The 20,079-nt window shown below is 43.2% G+C and overlaps 1 protein-coding gene across 4 annotated transcripts in view; it reads right to left on the reverse strand.

The window, feature by feature from the left end:
- Positions 1-12,287: 12,287 nt before the first annotated feature.
- GORASP2 (golgi reassembly stacking protein 2) overlaps positions 12,288-20,079 on the reverse strand; it is a 35,425-nt gene continuing 27,633 nt past the window's right edge. Inside the window, exons 9-12 of one of the 4 annotated variants that reach the window (XR_014079004.1) lie at positions 19,560-19,670; positions 15,216-15,296; positions 14,822-14,974; positions 12,288-13,161 (exon numbers count right to left, since the gene is read on the reverse strand). Coding sequence is in view for 3 of the 4 variants with exons in the window: in XM_081577837.1 (XP_081433963.1) it covers positions 17,654-18,000; positions 19,560-19,670 (458 nt within the window). In the remaining variant the exon portion in view is untranslated. Of the gene's footprint in view, positions 15,297-16,853; positions 18,001-19,559; positions 19,671-20,079 lie in introns of those variants that run through there. The other 3 variants (XM_081577839.1, XM_081577838.1, XM_081577837.1) reach the window with 3 other exon arrangements.

A 20,079-nucleotide genomic window follows, 5' to 3' on the forward strand; every position in this document is an offset into this window, starting at 1 on the left:
TAACGCTTGGAATAAAACACTGGCTGAACATTCTTTGACATAAACTGCAGCAATATCTTTTCGGATCCACCCCCTACAGTAATGAAAATAAAAACAAACATAAACAAATAGAACCTAATTAAAGTTAAAAGCTTTTGCACAGCAAAGGAAACCATAAGCAAGATGAAAGACAACTCTCAGAACAGGAGGAAATATTTGCAAATAAAGCAACTGACAAGGGAATAAACAGTTCATGTAGCTCAGTATCCAAAAAAAACATACAATCCAAACAAAAAATGGACAGAAGACCTATATGGGCATTTCTCCAAAGACAACATACAGATGGCCAGTAAACATATGAAAAGATGCTCAACACTGCTTATTATTAGAGAAATGCAAATCAAAACTACAATGAGATATCATGTCACAACAGTTAGAATAGCCATCATCAAAAAAATCTACAAACTATAAATGGTGAAGAGGGTGTGAAGAAAACGGAAACATCTTGCACTGTTGGTGGGAATGTAAACTGGTAGAGCCACTGTGGAGAACAGTACAATGGTTCCTTTAAAAATCGAGACTAGAACTACTATATGACCAAGAAATTCCAATGCTGGGCATATACTCTATGAAAACCATAATTCTAAAGACTTCTGCACCCCAGTGTTCACTGTAGCACTATTTACAATAGCCAGGACATGGAAGTAACCTAAATGTCCATCGACAGATGAATGGATAAAGATGTTGTGTGTGGGTGTTGTGTGCTCAGTCGTGTCTGACTCTGCGACCCTCTGAATGGTAGCCTGCAAAGCTCCTCTGTCCATGGCATTTTTCAGGCAAGAATACTGATGAATGGATAAAGAAGATGTGGTACACACATACAGTGGAATATTACTCAGCCACAACATGTGGAACAACATGGCTGGACCTAGAGATTATCACACTAAGTATATTGGAGAAAAACAAATGATATGATACATATCATATCAAGTGATACATTTGATATCATTTATATGTGAAAGCTGAAAAAGATACAAATGAACTTATTTACTAAGCAGAAACAAGACTCAGTTCACAAACAAATTTATGGGTATCAATGGGGAAAGGTGTGGCAGGAAAAATCCAGAGTTTTGGATTAACATACACACTACTATATATAAAATATATAGTCAACAATGACCTACTGTATACCACAGGGAACTCTACTCAATACAGTGTAGTAAGCTATATGGGAAAAGAATTTGAAAAAGAATGGATATATGGATATGAATAACTGAATCACTATGCTGTACACCTGGAGCTAACACAATCTTGTAAATCAACTAGACTCTAATAAAATATAAAAAACCTTATGATCATCTCAATACACATAAAAAACATTTGATAAAATACAATTTCCATTTATGATTTAAAAATCTCAACAAAGTGGCTTTGAGGGAATATATTTCAACATATTAAAGGCTACATATGACAAGTCCATGGCTAACATCATACTAACAGTGAAAACCTGAAAGCTTTTCCTGTAAAATCAGGCATAAGACAAGGATGCCCACTCTTACCACTTATCCAATGTAATTTTGGAAGGCCTAGACTGAGCATTTAGGCAAGAAAAATAAAAGGCAGCTAAATTGAAAAGGAAGAAAACTCTCACTATTTGCAGATGACAGGATATATAGAAACCCCCAAAACTTCACAAAAACAAAATTGTTTGAACTAATTACAAATTCAGTAAACTTGCAGGATACGAAAACAATATGCAAAAATCTATTGTGTTTTCAAAGATAGAAATATAGATCAATGGAAAAAAATAGAAAGCCCAGAGATAAACCCACGCACCTATGGACACCTTATCTTCGACAAAGGAGGCAAGATTATACAATGGAGAAAAGACAATCTCTTTAACAAGTGGTGCTGGGAAAACTGGTCAACCACTTGTAAAAGAATGAAGCTAGAACACTTCCTAACACCATACACAAAAATAAACTCAAAATGGATTAAAGATCTAAACATAAGACCAGAAACTATAAAACTCCTAGAGGAAAACATAGGCAAAACACTCTCCGACATAAATCACAGCAGGATCCTCCATGACCCACCTCCCAGAATATTGGAAATAAAAGCAAAAATAAACAAATGGGACCTAATTAAAATTAAAAGCTTTTGCTCAACAAAGGAAACTATAAGCAAGGTGAAAAGACAGCCTTCAGAATGGGAGAAAATAATAGCAAACGAAGCAACAGACAAACAATTAATCTCAAAAATATACAAGCAACTTCTGCAGCTGAACTCCAGAAAAATAAACGATCCAATCAAAAAATGGGCCAAAGAACTAAACAGACATTTCTCCAAAGAAGAAATACAGATGGCTAACAAACACATGAAAAGATGCTCAACATCACTCATTATTAGAGAAATGCAAATCAAAACCACAATGAAGTATCATTTCACACCAGTCAGAATGGCTGCTATCCAAAAGTCTACAAGCAATAAATGCTGGAGAGGGTGTGGAGAAAAGGGAACCCTCTTACACTGTTGGTGGGAATGCAAACTAGTACAGCCACTATGGAGAACACTGTGGAGATTCCTTAAAAAACTGGGAATAGAACTGCCATATGACGCAGCAATCCCACTGCTGGGCATATACACCGAGGAAACCAGAATTGAAAGAGACGCATGTACCCCAATATTCATCACAGCACTGTTTACAATAGCCAGGACATGGAAGCAACCTAGATGTCCATCAGCAGACGAATGGATAAGGAAGCTGTGGTACATATACACAATGGAATATTACTCAGCCATTAAAAAAATACATTTGAATCGGTTCTACTGAGATGGATGAAACTGGAGCCCATTATATAGAGTGAAGTAAGCCAGAAAGAAAAACAACAATACAGTATACTAATGCATATATATGGAATTTGAAAGATGGTAACGATAACCCTATATGCGAGACAGAATAAGAGACACAGATGCATAGAACAATTTTATGGACTCTGAGGGAGAAGGTGAGGGTGGGACGTTCTGGGAGAATAGCATTGAAACATGTATATTATCATATGTGAAACAGAACACCATTCCATGTTCGATGCATGAGACAAGGGCTCAGGGCCGGGGCAGTGGGATGACCCAGAGGGATGGGATGGGGAGGGAGGTGGGTGGGGGGTCCAGGAAGGGGAACACATGTAAACCCATGGCTGATTCATGTCAATGTATGGCAAAAACTATTACAATATTGTAAAGTAATTAGCCCCCAACTAAAATAAATAAATTTATAAAAAAAAATTTAAAAAATAAATAAATAAAAAAAATTAAAAAAAATCTATTGTGTTTCTATTCAATAATAACAAGCTGTCAGAGAAATTAAGGAAACAAAACCATTTACAGTTGCATCAGAAAGAATAAAACATCTAGGAATAAATTTAACCAATGAAATTAAAAATATGTACAGAAATCTATTTGAGACATTAATGAAAGAAACTGAAGAAGGCACAAATAAATGGAAAGATATTCCACATTCTTGGATTGGAAGAATTAATAGGGTTGAAATGTCCATACTATTCAAAGCAATCTAAAGATTCAATGAATCCCTATCAAAATTTCAATGGTATTTTTCATAAAAATAGAGGAAAAAAATCCTAAAATTCATATGGAAACACAAAAGCCCCAAAGAACCAAAGCCATCTTGAGAAAGAACAAAGCTTAAGTCTTCATACTCTGTGATTCTAAGCTATATTTCAAAGCTATAGTAATCAAAACAGTATGGCATTGGCATAAAACACACAATGTAACAGAATAGGGAGCCCAGAAATAAACCCATGCATATATGATCAATTTATTTATGACAAAGGAGCCAAGAATATACAATGGGGAAAGAGTCATCTCTTCAATAAATGATGTAGGGAAAACTAGACAGCCACATAGATAAGAATGAAACTATACCACTAACTTAGATCTTACACAAAAAGTAATTCAAAATGGATGACAGTCTTGAACATGCTTGAAATCATAAAACTCTCAGAAGTAAACAGGTGATAAGCTTCTCAACATAGGTCTTGGTGAGGACCTTTTTGTACTTGACAACAAAAGTAAACAAGTGGGACTACATGTAATGAAAAAGCTTCTGCACAGGAAAGGAAACCATGGACAAAATGAAAAGACAACCTCCCAAGTGGGGAAAATATTTGCAGATGTCATATACATCATAAGGGGTTAGTATCCAAAATATACAAAGAACTCAAAACTCAATGGCAAAAAAAAAAAAAAAAAAGAAAAAAAGGACAAATGATCTGAATAGACTTTTTTTCCAAGGAAGACATTCAGATGGCCAACAAGGACATGAAAAGGTGCTCAACATCACTAATTATTAGGAAAAGGAAATCAGAACTGCAATATCACCTCATACCTCTAGAGTGGCAATTACAAAAAGACAATAAGTGTGTTGGTGAGATGTAGAGAAGAGGAAACCTTCATGCCCTGTTGTGGGATTGCAAATTGGTGCAGCCACTATGGAAAACAGTACAGAGGTTCCTCCAAAAGTTAAAAATTATTCTACGGTTATGATCCAGCAATTGTGCTTCTAGATATTTATCCAAAGAAAATGAAAACACTAACTGGAAAAGGTATTTGCACCAACATGTTTATTGTAGCATTATTTACAATACATAAGACACAGAAGCAACCCAACTGAATGAAAGGATAAAGAAAATGTGATAAATATACCTGTAATTGAATATTATGCAGCCATAAAAAGGAATAAAATCTTGCCAACTGCAACAAATAGATGGACCTTAGGGAATTATGGTTAGTGAACTATTAATAAGGCAGACAGAGAAAGACAAATACAGTATGACTTCATTTATGTGTAGAATCTAAACCAATGAAGAAATAAACCATGCTCATAGATAGAGAATTGGTGGTTGCCAAAGGTGTCTGGGTAAGGAGTGAATGAATGTGTGAAGAGGGTCAAAAGGTATAAATTTCAGTTTTAAAATAAATAAGTTAAGGGGAGGAGACACACAGCATGATGATTACAGTTGATACTATTGCATATTTGAAAGCTGCTAAGAGAGTACCTCTTGAAAGTTCTCATCAGAAGAAAAAAATTTCTAATTATGGTGTTAGATGTTAGCTAGACACTGGTGATCACTCCGCAATATGTACAAATATGGAATCATTGTATCGTACATTTGTAACTAATATATCAACTGAATCTTAAGAAATATTACCTTGCCCCAATTTACATTTTCATATAAAGTCGAAGTGTCATATATTATTTTCCTTAAGGCAAAAATGTTGCTTGGAAAATCAGACAAGTTAACATATCTAGTTGGTTTCAGTCATGAGTAAATTCAAGTAAGTCAAACAAGGATTTTCAAAATGGGAAGGATTTAGCAGCTTGTATCATTTAAAAGGTATTTTAAATAAGTTATTTTTCTTTTTTATTTGTTAAATTATGGAAGTATGGTAACACATTTACAGGAGACTTGGAAAATACAGAACAAAGTTACACCTAGTTCCACTACAATTATTTTTTTAAGTAACGTTTAGTTGGAGTTTCATTATCAAACTCTCAAAAATTAATAATGATAGACAGAAAAGCAGGAGGATACAGTGGATACAGCAAAGGACCTAAAAGGCACAATGAACCAATTTAACACAATTAAGATTTATACAATCTTTACATAACAACAGGATACAAATTCAAGTTCCCACAGACTATAAACCAGGTGACACTGTAAACATAAAATAAGGTGCAACATTTAAAAAATATGTTTGATATTAATTTCTCATTTAAATGCTTTTTTCTCTGCAATTACCCTCTTTTTTCAGTCTTAACTTTAGTGAGGCTTTCAATGGCTGAGTCAAAAATCTCTCTTGCTAAAAGTCACACTGCACTTGAAAATATGTGGGTTATTTTCAAATATCTTTTTATATTGATTTATAACATAATTCCACAGTGATAAGAGAACAGACTCTGTATGATTTCAAAACCTTTAGACCATAAAATTTTTACACCATGAAAAGATATCTTTTAAATGATATAAACCACTACATGAGAATCTCATCCTTTACAAATGCTTTTTGAGTATTTAGAAAATAACACAGGGATGCTGCAAAATGGGTTCTTCTCTAGCATAGTCTAGAAATTCCTCAAAGACCTTTTCAATTCATCCAATAAGAATTTATAGAGCGTACAGTGTGTGTCAGACACTCTGGAGTCTGATAATAAGGAAGAAAGCGAAGTGTCCTTCTGGAGCATAGAATCCAACAGAGGAAACACACTAGATCACACACACAAAGGTGAAACTCCACTGTGGTAAGATAATGTGATAAACGCTACTGAAAAAAATAAAAAGAGATATGTAAAAAAGTCAAAGGTCTATGCTACTCTAATATAAAATAACTAAGATCATTTCACTTTAAAAACTCTTCACTTTGGAGATGAAATAATGTGACAGAGTCATACACTCCAAATTATCAAATGTACCAAAGCATACCTTGAGGTGAAAGCTGAGAATATTGACAATAATAGCTGTCAATACTCTGGGTATCTAGGGAATTCTAATCTGAAGCAGCTCATAGATATAATGATATCCATTCTCCCTGACTCTTCAAAAGAGAAACTTCTAAACAAATCTTAGTTGTGAAAAACTGGAAATCACTTAAGATAAAAATCTTTCAAAAAAAAAAAAAAAAGATAAAAATCTTTCCCGGTAATTCTCCAAAAGGTACTCAAATAATTTGAGTCATTTTTATTACAAGTATGAACTTAAATTCCTCCATGATTATGTTATTGATACTTCTGCCAATATTCATCTAATGCATTTCTTTCCAGACACCACTCCATTCTCCTAAGCTAACAAAGAGCTGCTAGTTTCTCACATGTTCAGATACTTCAAGGTTTTTATTTTTCTCAGTGTTAAGAAGTTTTATGAATTCTCCCAATCTGTTACAAGCAAAAGAATAAACCTCTGAATATCACCTTTTGAAAGTGAGAATCCCATCGACTTCCTTTAGATTTAATTCCTTCCCATAACTTACTGTTTCCTCTTGAGCAAAAAGCTAAGTCCCCTATTTTTCAGGCAAGAATACTGCAGTGGATTGCCATTTCCTTCTCCAGGGGATCTTCCTGACCCAGGAATCAAACTTGTATCTACTGCAGCTCCTGCATTGGCAGGAGGATTCTTTACCACTGAGCCACGTGGGAAGCCTCAACCGTAAATCGAAAACCAACCAACCAACCCATTGTTTTTAACTCTGCACTCCACCTCCCATTAGATAGGAAATGAGGGAACAAAGCGCCTGTGACCTGGGTGTTCGGGCAGTGGAGAGCAGCCCTCACCCTTCTGTCACCCTTGGTCACTAAACAGGAGGGTCCACCAGCTCTTGCCCCGGGAAGGAGGGAGGATTGTGTCTTCACTGCAGTCCCCATTCTGTATTCCTTCCTGGAAGGCATGTCCTTCTCCTCTCACATCCCTGTTGAGGGTACCAGGCCTGGGGTGGGCGCCCTCTGCTGCTCGTCCTGCTCTAACGTTTACCACCTGGACTCGCTCTCATCTGGGTCCCACAACTAGACGCCGAGCTACATAAGGACATATCTTGATGGTGGCTCATTCAGCAGAGGTCAGGTGCCCGCTGTGAGCCAGTGATGTGCTAGGTGTTGCAGAGGCGATTAAACCAGACAGGGCAATTACACCCTGCCACCAGTGTGCGACAACAGATGGTACAACCTCAGAGGTGGCCTCCCTGCCTCAAATGTCACACTGCTGTAGCTCTTTCTCACAGGAATCATCCCCTCCACGTGCATTCGCCCTCCAGGCTGCAGGGGTGGAAAGATGCCAGGGCCCAGAGACAGCAGCTGCCACATGGCTCCCCTCTAGTCCCAGAAGCTCCTCCAGGAGCCCAGGGTTAAATGGCCACCGATTTACTAGGCTGCTTCTAACTGGGTTCTTTTTTTTTTTTTTTTTTTCTAACTGGGTTCTTATCTCAACTAAGAGTCCTGATGACTACTACACTGTCTCATTGTTGACACAATCACTGGCATTTTAAATCTGAATAAAAATGAGGGTACTGTTAGCTCTGCTGTGAGCTAGGAGCATCCCCCATGTGTGAGCACGGGACCTTGAGCTTACCTCCTCTACCTCAGCTCCCCTGCTGCCTCAAAAGGCTGGGAGCTGCCCCACCCACTCCATCCCCTCACCGCACAGGTTGTGGCCCTGCTTAAAGAACAAATGAAAGATTCCTATTTTTGAGGCAGGAGGTAGATGCCCCCCGACCCCACTCCAGAATAAGCAACTGGAGTTCATCTGTGGACAGAAACTCCAAAATATCAGTAGCATGACAATCAAGAGAGGATGTTGGGCCCTGCCCAGATGAGAGACCACATATTTTTCATTCTTGAAGTCCAGGAAACCTTCCCAACTAGAAAGCTCCTTGGAGGTCAGAAGGGGAATGATGCGAAGTCTACCCATAGGCCTTGAGATGCACACCCAGGCACCCATGGGAAGCTCCTGAGATATACCAAGTACAGGCTCAGAACCAGGCAAATCAGGATGACTGGCCAAAGGAAACCCAGAAGAAATGCCCCACAAAAGTGAATCAAACAACCAGGAGCGTGCAACTCTGAGTCCACCTGTGCATCTATCCACACATATTGTACTCTTTTTCCTTTTAATAAACACTCTCTTTGTAGGAATTCTTTTCTGCAAAGTCAAGGGGCTAGGACCTTGTCACTGACCAGTGGTCTAGTGGCTAGGATTCGGCTCTTAACTACCACGACTCAACCTCAGTCTTTGGCGGGGAACTGAAACCTTGCTTCTAGCCGCTACAGGCCAAGACAAGTTGACACGATCATTTCCACCTGGGTATCAGGCCCAGCTTTCTACCCACTTCTACAACTGTGAGCCTGAGGGAGAATCATTTAACCTCTCAGGATTTCATGCTTTATCTGTAACATGAGGAACTGAGGGAGATGATCTCTGAGGCCCCCCCCCCAGGCTCTCTCCCTGAGCTATAGGCATATTGGTATTTTGTTTATTAGGCACGCAGGGCTGAGAAGCACTGCTTTTGTGCGCCCAGGTGTAAAAGCTTGCCTTGCCTGGAGAGAGACCGCAGAAGATGAAGAGGCCTCACCCCGCTGGGCTTCTGGCTTTCCCCAGACCTCCACAAAACCAGGAGACAGTGAGGGCATGCCCCAGCCGCCGGAGAGCAGGCGCTGGGAATGGGGTGGACTGGGAGGCAGGAGGCCCGGGCAGCACAGCACTTCTCTGGGCTTGATTCTCTTTGTGGATAAGACGAAATCTTAGTGTTCCCCCAAGGTGTGCAGCTCTGGGGGAGCTGGGGCCCCTTTCCTCAGAGATGCCGTCCACACCTTTCTCTCCTGCTCAGACGGCAGCAACCAGCAGTTCCATCCCAATTTTTCGTTTTTAAGCCTATGTTCCGCATATTTCATTTTTAAAAAGCTTGCTAAAAGGTAAGATTTTTAAACCTCTGATCTTTGTAAGAGGCAAACTGTTTACTTCCTTGCAAAAACAAAGCAGCTTTTATCGACTCCCCAGTAATGCAGTCTGAACTCCTGGGTTCCCCAGGCCCTTTCCGCAGCCCCACCCGCACCTGCCGCCACTCCAGACGTCGCCCTTCCCATTCCAGCCACCCGGCGCCATGTGCGGTTCCAGAACACCCTGAGTGCCACCTACCTTCACGTCACTGCGGATGTTGCTGCCTCTGACGACAGCGGGCTTCCACTTGGCCCAGGAGCCTCTCTCCTTCCTCCAAGGCGCAGAAGGCACCTCCCCGGAAGCTGGCTCAGGCCTCGGCCCACGGAGCTCCCGCCTGTGCGTGCTCCTTGTACCTTATATACGCATCTCATTGCTCGATGTCAGCAGCGTGGGGAGGGGGAGGCCTTTGAATTCAGACCACCTGGGCCCAACCGGGCTGCTCCACGAGGTGTGCCCGGGGCCTGTGAGGCAGGAACGTGTGCCTTCACGAGCCGTGGGGCAGATGAGCGGAGGCTTGTTGGGCGGCGAGAGGGTCACCCACTACCAGAGAGCGAGGCTCTAACGACAGGGTCGGGAGCCTGGGGTTGGGGGTCGAGGGTAAGGGAGGATGTGGCTGGGAATGGTGGAAGCAAGACCCCTGTCCCCGCCCCCCCCCATCAGGATCTTGACTTCTGATGTTTCTGGAAGCATGTGGGGTTCACAGTCACCTGTAGGGCTCTTCATTTCTATCTTAACAAGCCTCAGGCTGATATATTTACTTTAAAATTGTGTTGCAAAGGAACTCCTTTTGGGGAATGCACCCAGGCTTCTCTGCATCCCCACCCAGCTAAACCTGTCTGCGGTGGAAGGGAAGTAAGGGACCAAGTCCCAGCGAGCCCTTTTCCAAAGAAAAAAACACATCCCCACCCTCGGGGCCGGTCCCGCGACGTCCCAGCCCCGCCCGAGGGCCCTGCGAGGTCGGCCCGGAGACCCCGCGGCCTCCGACGGGGCGCGGCTTTCCTAGGTTCGCAGCGCCACCTGGTGGCCGCGGCGCGCGCTGCCGGCCGGGCTCCGGCTCCACGTGGCCTTGGAAACAACAGAAGTTGCTGGAGAAGTCAGTGTTGGGTTCTACCGCTCCTAAGCGGTCTGTGGTAACAGAACTGAGACGTGGGAGGAAGCAGACCTACCGGGAGTCAGCTCCTACCCTAAAGCTTCCACTGTGTGAACTGGAGGAGGTTACTTCTTCGGTAAATGGAGATATCTGCTTTATTGTCTATGCCAAAGCCTTTGACTGTGTGGATCACAATAAACTGTGGAAAATTCTGAAAGAGATGGGAATACCAGACCACCTGACCTGCCTCTTGAGAAACCTGTATGCAGGTCAGGAAGCAACAGTTAGAACTGGACATGGAACAAGACTGGTTCCATGTAGGAAAAGGAGTATGTCAAGGCTGTAAATTGTCACCCAGCTTATTTAACTTATATGCAGAGTACATCATGAGAAATGTTGGGCTGGATGAAGCACAAGCTAGAATCAAGATTGCCAGGGGCAGAAATATCAAAAACCACAGATATGCAGATGACACCATCCTTATGGCAGAAAGTGAAGAAGAACTAAAGAGCCTCTTGATGAAAGTGAGAGAGGAGAGTGAAAAAATTGGCTTAAAGCTCAACATTCAGAAAACTAAGATCATGGCATCTGGTCCCATCACTTCATGGCAAATAGATGGGGAAACGGTGGAAACAGTGGCTGACTTTATTTTTTTGGGCTCCAAAAGCACTGCAGATGGTGATTGCAGCCATGAAATTAAAAGATGCTTACTCCTTGGAAGGAAAGTTATGACCAACCTAGACAGCATACTAAAAAGCAGACATTACTTTGCCAACAAAAGTCCATCTAATTAAGGCTATGGTTTTTCCAGTGGTCATGTATGGATGTGAGAGTTGGATGGTGAAGAAAGCTGAGCGCCGAATAATTGATGCTTTTGAATTGTGGTGTTGGAGAAGACTCTTGAGAGTCCCTTGGACTGCAAGGAGATCCAACCAGTCCATCATAAAGGAGATCAATCCTGGGTGTTCATTGGAAGGACTGACGTTGAAGCTGAAACGCCAATACTTTGGCCACCTGATGCGAAGAGCTGACTCATTGGAAAAGACCCTGAAGCTGGGAAAGATTGAGGGCAGGAGGAGAAGGGGACGACAGAGGATGAGATGGTTGGATGGCATCACTGACTCAATGGACATGGCTTTGGGTCGACTCCGGGAGTTGGTGATGGACACGGAGGCCTGGTGTGCTGCGGTTCACGGGGTCTCAAAGAGTCAGACACGACTGAGCGACTGAACTGAGGTATCAGTACCACCTACTGGGAGGCCAGGGAAGACTGAAGAAAAAATTGCCCTTCTTGACACCTGCTGTCAACTCAATACTTCTCTTTGATTCCTTTTTCTCAATAAAGTTGATAAAGGAAGCTACTTTAGCCTCATCCTACAAAGCAGATCTATTTTTTCAACACGTTAAGATAAATATATAGGTAATAAAATTAGAAAACAGAAATGTCTTCCATGTACATTTGGCAACACCAGTCCAGGGGATCAAGCCCAGAACGTGTGCCTGCCCAGGGCCCCTCCTCTCTCTCTCTTCTGCCTCTTCCATGTCCACTGTCACCCCTCATCTGTCTCTCTCCAGGAAGACCCCAAGTGGGTGGGGTTTTCACCTCAGGTGACACCATTTGCCTAGTAGAGATCTGAATTTGGAAAAATTGATTTCACTATCTCTGAGGCTACATGCCTTTTTATTTCTGGTCATTCCAGGAAAAGAAAAAGAAAAACTTTGCAGAGACCAAGTTTTGCTTTGTTTATTAAAATCAGACTGAGTTCTAAGCCCCTGAATTTAGGCAGTAGGAACCTGTTTCTTCTTGATTTTCTTCACTTTCCCAACTAAAGACAGACGGGATTTGCTCTCACATTTATGTTCTCCACCACCCCAAAGCACACAGGTTGTTCAGTTGCTGATCTCAAATTAAACAATGTTAGAACTGCGAATACTTCATGTACCTGACAGCTAACATGATTTCCGGAGATCTAAATGCCAGAAGGGATCCCTAGAGACAATGTGAACTCTTGCCATCATGTCTCTGTGCTCAGTAGAGCTATCTGAACCACACAGGGACATTTCTGGCCAAACTGATTTACAAACACAAAATAATGTTGCAGATCATCAAAGTACAGGTCTATTAAAGCAAACGTCACTAATAATTCTAGTCTAGGGCCAGTGTTAGGGATTTCTTAGCGGGTAGCTTTTAAATGCCACTGGAGTAGGCCAGCATCTTCCCCTCCCCCAGGCTAGGCAGTCCTGGCTCTTTAAGTCCCATTTCTCCTTTACATGAAAAATAACTCTGTTGTTTTTGTTGACTAAAAAGTAATTCAAATGTGTTTTAAAAAATTCTGCTGATATAAAAGTGCATAAGAAATGAGAAGTCCCCCCACCCAAGCCACCCTAACGCAGGTATTCCTTGAAGATGCTTCCCCCACACACCCAACCTCAGGTGAACATTACTAGTTCCAATCACAAACTGGGCCAGACTGGCCAAGCTGGACAACTCTAAGCGGCTTTCCTCTCACCAGGATTCGAGGCCACAGCATGGAGGGCAAGGAAGCCACTTGGGAATTCAGGCAGGGCCTCTCATTACATACTCCTTGGTCCCTAAAAAAAGAGAACTGATGACATATTTCAGTACATTTGGTTGTCAAGGTAAATTCAACTAATGGGTTTTTGTCCCAGACTTGGCTTCCAGGAGAGGCTGGGGAAACCGAAATCCCTGTCATCATCTTGGTCATTGTCCAGAGACTTACTTCTCCCCAAGGTTTAGAGTTAAAGTGACTGCTTCAAATTCTGTCAACCTTAGCACCCATTTCACCGTGATTCATGGATCAAAAATAATGAAGTCCATGAAAAATCTTGTTTTCTGATCCTGGATTCCCTACGCTCTGGACCCTCCAGCTTTTTGAAGCTCAGGCTTCCCACTCATCTCCACCAGGACAATACTTGATACACTGCAAACTTCAGATGCCTGTGGACCCAGCAAGTGGCAGAAACCAGCAGGCCAGGTGGCAAACTGTTGGGTGTCGGCTCAAGGGGGCTTGTTCTCTTGTGGGGCTGAGGACCTAATGTTGCCGGATAATGGGCAAGAGAAACCAGAAATCTGGACTTAGGTGAAATTTCCTGGTTTTGGAATGTTGGCAATTAATTCACATTTAAAAATGTACAGGGTGGCTCAAAGGTGTCTGAGGGAAGTCAGTTTGCTACCTCTTGTTCCCTGGGTAGACTATCCTGCAGAGGGCTTTGCACAGGGCTGGCTCAGCTCCCTGTTCCAGTATTCACCCCACAAGCCGGGGCCTGTTTCTATCCAGGAGTGCCAGGAAACGTGGTGCAACCTTAACTCTGATAACACAAAGTCCCCGGGCCCACACCCACCAGTGGACGGCGTGTTCTCTCGGTTTGCTCTGGCGAAGACAACTGACCAGAGGGCACTGTGCTTGTGTAACTTCACGAAGAGGCAGCTTTTCCTACACTGGTCAGTCCTGAACTGCTCTTTAATAGACAAGAACTCTGTCCCCAGCTCTGCAGCCTGCGGGTGCCTCTGTCATGGGCCCCCTCCCTGTGAACATCTCTGACTTTGTCCGTCTCCAGCTCCCAGAGTGCTGCAAGCCGGGGAGCAGTTTCACCTACCATTCCGCTGGCCTGTGGTTTTGTTATTTCCCCATTCTTGTAGTTACTGGCTCATATGCAAGGAGCTTATAAAGGAACGCACTGGTTAGCAAGACCAGAAACTGTCCTTCCAAGATCCACTGCAAATGGTATCATTGATAAAAGGACCCCTTCTCTAACGTGTGCACTTTGCTAAGTGGTGAAAATGTCTCAGTAGACAATGGACTTTCTATTGCCTTATTACTTCAGGTTATAGACCAGCCTGTCTCAATTATCAACCTAGGATGTGGTTCAGGGCCTGCTGCTAACTGGAGCTGGGGAGGGGCAGGTACAATGAAGGAAACAAATGTCACTGTGTAGTGATTCTCATCCCCTGGAAAGCTTTTCAGAACTCAGGGGTCCAGGAATCCATACTCTGAGAGGTGGTTCTAATTTGACCCCCTTGCTGGGTGGTCAGATAATTAAACAGGAGGCCTTTACCCTCAGGCCCAGGCAGAGCCATTTTACTGCAGCCTCACAAATGGGGAAGGTCTTTTTCAGTTTTTAGGAAATGATCTAAAGCCGACTGTTCTAAAGCAAGCAAATTTAGTAAGGGACTAAGCATAAAACAGGAACACAAAGAAGAAAGATAAAGTCATCATCATCACAGACTTACTGCCAGCTACCAACATGGCCTTCAGATGACAGCTGCCTCCTCAGTCTCCTCTGTCCGCTCATTTCAGGGCTGGCCGCCCCTCCATCCTCCACTACTAGACAGGCTTCCTCAAATGCAGATGAGCTTGTCTTCAAGGAAATCCTCCAGCGACTCCTGTTTTTAAGACAAAGCCCCAACTCCCTAGGCCGGCACTCAGGACCCAGCCTCCGTGTGCTCTACTCCTCACCATTCCTCTCGCCTCAAATGGTCTCTGCCCCTCCTTTGCCTGCACAGTTCTTCAAGTCACGTCCTCTCTCAGAAATCTTCCTGCTCCTGCCCGGCACTCTGGCAGAGTGCCTGCATCGAATCTTCAGCAAACAGTGGCACTGTGTGGGGGATGCGCATGGGGCCTTACTAGTCACTGCTTCTTCCTCCGTTCCTGCAGCACAGCCTTCATGTTTCAGCCTCTCTTTCAGCCATATTACTCCACAATAGCCTGAAAAATGTAAGCCAAGGTGCTGCGTGAAACCTCTCTGAACTGTCCCCCAAAGAAGGGGGCTGGCCCTTTTCTTCTGGCTAGAATGAGGAGGGGATGGCAGGGGTTCTGGCTGCCATCTGGGCCCATGTGATGACCGTGGAAATGAAAACTACACTAAGCAGCACTACAGGACAGGAACTGCGGTCTCTGACATGACCAAAGGTTGGTCCTGCCTCAGCCTGACCATCTCCAACTCTGAACGTGGGCAAAAGCAATGGTCCTCATGGTTCAGTGGTTAAGAATCCGCCTTCCAAATGCAGGGGACATGGATTCGATCCCTGGTTGGGGAATTAAAATCCCACAGGGCAGCTAAGCCTGTGTGCCTCAACAGGAGATGCTTGCATGCTGCAACTAGAGAGAAGCACCCCACTCACTCCCCTGCAACTACAGAAAGACCATGCACCGCAACAAAGAACAACAAAAACCCCAACAAAACCAACCATGGAAGAGAAAATTGACTTTGCTTGAGCCATTATATTTTGAGAGTCGTTCTGATAACCAAGCCTATTCAAACCAGCATTCTCCATTCTCCCCATCACTGCCTCATGCCTCTGGCATGAACTCGCACCCTGAGTGACCCACGGGTTCAAAGGTAATTCGACTGTCATCTTCACTGAGGGCTCATCTCAATGTGTACAGCGCTATCCTCAAGTGTCCAGAGGACTGACCGCCGACACCATCCCCTCTAAAAGGTCATGGTGAGTGGCCTCATGGTAGCAACACTCTTTCACATCTGTGTTTCTGGCCCCTGAAATAGAATATGCTATGTAAAAAAAACCACAGCTGAAGGAAGAAGAGAATATCTAGATAAGTGTTTTCCATCTCAGGAAGACCCGATGAGCCTGTCTGTGCCCATATTCCAGGTGAACACTGAGAATCCCCCTCTCCCCAAAGCTCAGTGTATCTTATATGCTTACAGACCCTGTTCTGGGAAGATGGTCCAGGGTTGCTGTCATCCTCAGATGAGAACTGTGACCTCACAAGAGTTCAGAATCACTGCTCTGGAAAAACTACTGTTAAAAAATTTGTCTTTAAAGCTCAAAAATTACTTACTTGCTTCCCATTAAGGTAGCTCCTTAGCATTTTTAAAAAACATGAGTATCTTTTAGAAATAACAACTTGCTCAACTTTACCTGAGCTGGAGCCTTCTTTTGTCACTTACTTTAAATATAAACCTGGCCCTGGAGATGGATCCATCCTAAAAACTGGTGGTTGCTGATAACTCTAGTTTCCAGGTGGGTTTTAGCAGCCCTGTTCTACTCACTGCTCCTCGGCAACATTCATGCCAGTGCCAGGTCAATAACTGATGAATCGCTTTCATCTTATTTAAGAAGCAGAGATATAATATGCATTTAATTTCGTTCAATAAATCAATTCCACATAACTTACCATCTCTTAGAAAATTTAGGAGAAAGCAAAGGTCAGACATGGAATTACATGAATGCATTGTGATGCACTGGAGATTAATGAATGCACCATGGAATCAGGAGTTGTAATTTAAATGTACCACAAGAAGAAAAGCAAAAGTATTGTAATTTATTGCTGTATCTATGCTTCCCAGTACAGCTATAATATTGTAAGTAGCTACAAAGTGCCACCTTCTGGTTTAAAACTGTGCAACATCTCCTTCTTTTTAAATGCCATTTTTTAGTGGACGTATAAAGCAACAGCAGCAGTTATAAAATGTTGTCTGAATACTTTTGAGAGCTCAAAACAAAGATCTGTGTATAGGCTGAAAAAAAAGATGTTCAATTAATAGTGCACATTGTGTCAACTTTAATAACATCTTCTGTTGGAATTTTTGTGTAAACCTTAATAGAGATGTGACTCACAGAGACCAAAAGTAAAATATCTTTTCGTTTCAGGGCTTAGTGAGGTGGTCTGCATTCTTGCAAATGATTTACAAAATACAAGAAATGTTGCGAGTGGGTATTAGGCATAAAATATTACATTTTCTTACAGAAGGAGCAACAGGAGGACAGGGAGCCTAGTGAACACCTTGTCACCACCTTTCCCAAAGAGCTACACCCCCAAGAATGGCAGTGGAAACCTGGCAGCAAGCCACTCTTCCAATTCTTTTTGGTTGTTTTAAAATACAAGCACTTCCTGACATTTCCCTTCCCGGCCCGTGAGCCACACTCCCACTTGGCAGAATACAAGCCCCCATCCTCTTGCTGAGTTTTCCCTTAGAATTATTTACAGGATGCCTACAGAAACGGTACAAACTAGTATGAAATTAAAGAGAGTTTGCATTTTCAGACACGCTCCTGTGGTGAAACAAGCACACCACACCAATTCTGAAGACTGGTCCAAAGCTAAGGTGACTCAGAGGCAAATGCATCTGTAACCGTAACCGCTGAGATGGGCTTCTCGCTGGCTGGGGCGGAGTCGCTGACTCTGTCCTCCACAGTGGCCAGGGCCTTGGGAGTTGGGGGTGTCACGTCCACAGTGAGTGCGGAGGCGGCGTCTGCCCGTGCAGCGGTCGGGACGGGGTCGGAGGGTGGGCTGCCGGCGGGTGGGACGGAGGACAGCAGCTCTGTGGAGCCTGCTGTGGGAGAGACCTCTGGAACCAAAGGGAATGACGGGAGGAACTCGGATGGCATGGGGAGAGGTGCAAGGCCTGGTAAGTTTCGGGGAGGCAGGGAAGGAAGAGGTGGCAAACCTAGGACAAAAAGGCAGAGATCACACATCCTCCCAGCACAGAAGAGCAACAGTCACAGTCACACAATCATTTTCATTTGCATTTCACTAAGGAAATGGAAGCTGAGGAGCGACAACACAAATCACCACCTCTGATTATCCTTGGCTGGAGGCTGGGACGGAGTTAAATATTCACCACAGGACCAGCTGGCCAGAGGAAAGGTCCCCTCGTGTGACTCAGCCCAGCTCAGGGAAGAAATGATTCTCCCAGCCAGGATGGACAGGAGCCCATCTGCCTGCAAGGCAACACACAGACTGCTGAGCAGAACTCTGCTCTTCAAACAAACTGGAGGTTGCCTCTCAGCTGCACTCTGGACAGACAAGAGGAACAGGAGACACAGGGGCCAGGCCTGAAGCCAGAAGTACGCAGCCTTTTTTCAAGCCCTCTGATTGATAACTGTTTACAGTATACTTGGCAGATTTACTGTAAGAATTTTAAAACACAGAATGAAAGGAAAGAGTATTACATCTTCAAGAAACAAAAGGAAGACAGGTTGTAAAACAGGTTTTGGGCAACCTGTGGCCCAGTCTGTCAACCTGGGGAAAGGGCAAAGCCAAAAGTCTAAGAATACAGGCCCCACCCCTCAAAAGACAAAGGGAATGCCGAGACAGTAAACAGCCTGAATTTACTGACTTCATTTGTTTTTTAACCCATTGTGCCAAAAAGCAAAAAATAGGCTAATGAGGACAGGTAATGAATATATACAGATGATAAGCATTACAACAGGGGCTGTTATGATCTAAACAGAAACATGACAATATATACCATGGTGTAATAAGATAATTCACTGACGTCACCGATGGGCCAAATTCTCGAGAACAGCAATTAAAAGTCAACCCTGACGTGTGGCCATCCCAAAGCTAAAACTAATCTGAGCAATCATTAACCAGAAGAGAAGACTTGTGGGGACACTCTACTGCTTCATTTTCATCAGTACATAAAATCTGACTGTAAATACTTTGACTATCTGTGAACTTAACTATTTGCAGCTAAAACCTCGCAGTTTTTATTATAAAAACATTAATAATGAATATTTCTATAAAGCAATTCTCCTTCAATTAAAAAAATGAAGAATATTTATCAAGTAGCAAGCACAGCAAGCCCAGCCAGCCTGAGCCACGCAAAACACGGGTACCACTAGTCGCTGGATGGCAGCTGCCCAAAATACAGGGAGAATCACAGGGAGTTCATTCACTGCCACTGGGCGAACTGCACACCTCCCATCCCACTCAGCTCAACAAAGCCACACCACTGCTCTTTATTTCTACAATTGGCCTTTACAGAGCTTGAGCTGTCAGATGCAGGAGGGAGAAAAAGGGAGGGACAGACAGCCAGGCAGAGGAACATCACAAAGACATTTCTCCTCCTCTTCTTTTTCAACCCTTTTAAATAAAAAAGATTAATTTATATCTGAAGCAGCTGGAATCTGCCCTTGCCAGACAAAGACTGAAATAGAGGACTGCCTTTCCTGGATAAAACTTTTTATTAGACAGAGTCCTACGGCAAGATGGGCAACATACCCGGGTTCACGAGTTCTGGTAAGCTGACACCTGGCACGACAGGCGGGGTGGGTAGGTTGAGATTGGGGAGGACAGGCAGGCTCGGGAGACCGGCTGGTAAAGGCATCAGACCTGAAGAGAAGGCAGAGGACAAAAGATAAAGCACCAAAGATAAACCCTTGCATATTGAAAAAAACACCACCCACTTCGAAGTGAAAATACCACAAGTCCACTTACCCCGTGGCAGTTTTGTACCATAACTACAGTAACAACAATAACAAAAATCTCTCCCCAATGAAGCATCTTTCTGTACCTAAGTGATTAGATGGCTAAGTGAGTAAGGGTTAAAACAAACCTCTGAACCCAAGGGCAAGAATGATGCCGGCCTAAGTGTCTTAAAGAAGAAGCTGATTTATCTCAGCAAATATGGGACTGATTTTCTTTGATGGTTGAGGTTTACACTCTCTCAGCCTTTTTTTTTCTTTTTCCCTTTTTAATTTCAGACTCATAGTTGCTAATAAAGAATCCCAAGTATATCTTT

This window comes from Giraffa tippelskirchi, chromosome 3 (assembly GCF_054371585.1).
Source record: "Giraffa tippelskirchi isolate mGirTip1 chromosome 3, T2T-mGirTip1v1.2.pri, whole genome shotgun sequence".
Lineage (NCBI taxonomy): Eukaryota > Metazoa > Chordata > Mammalia > Artiodactyla > Giraffidae > Giraffa > Giraffa tippelskirchi.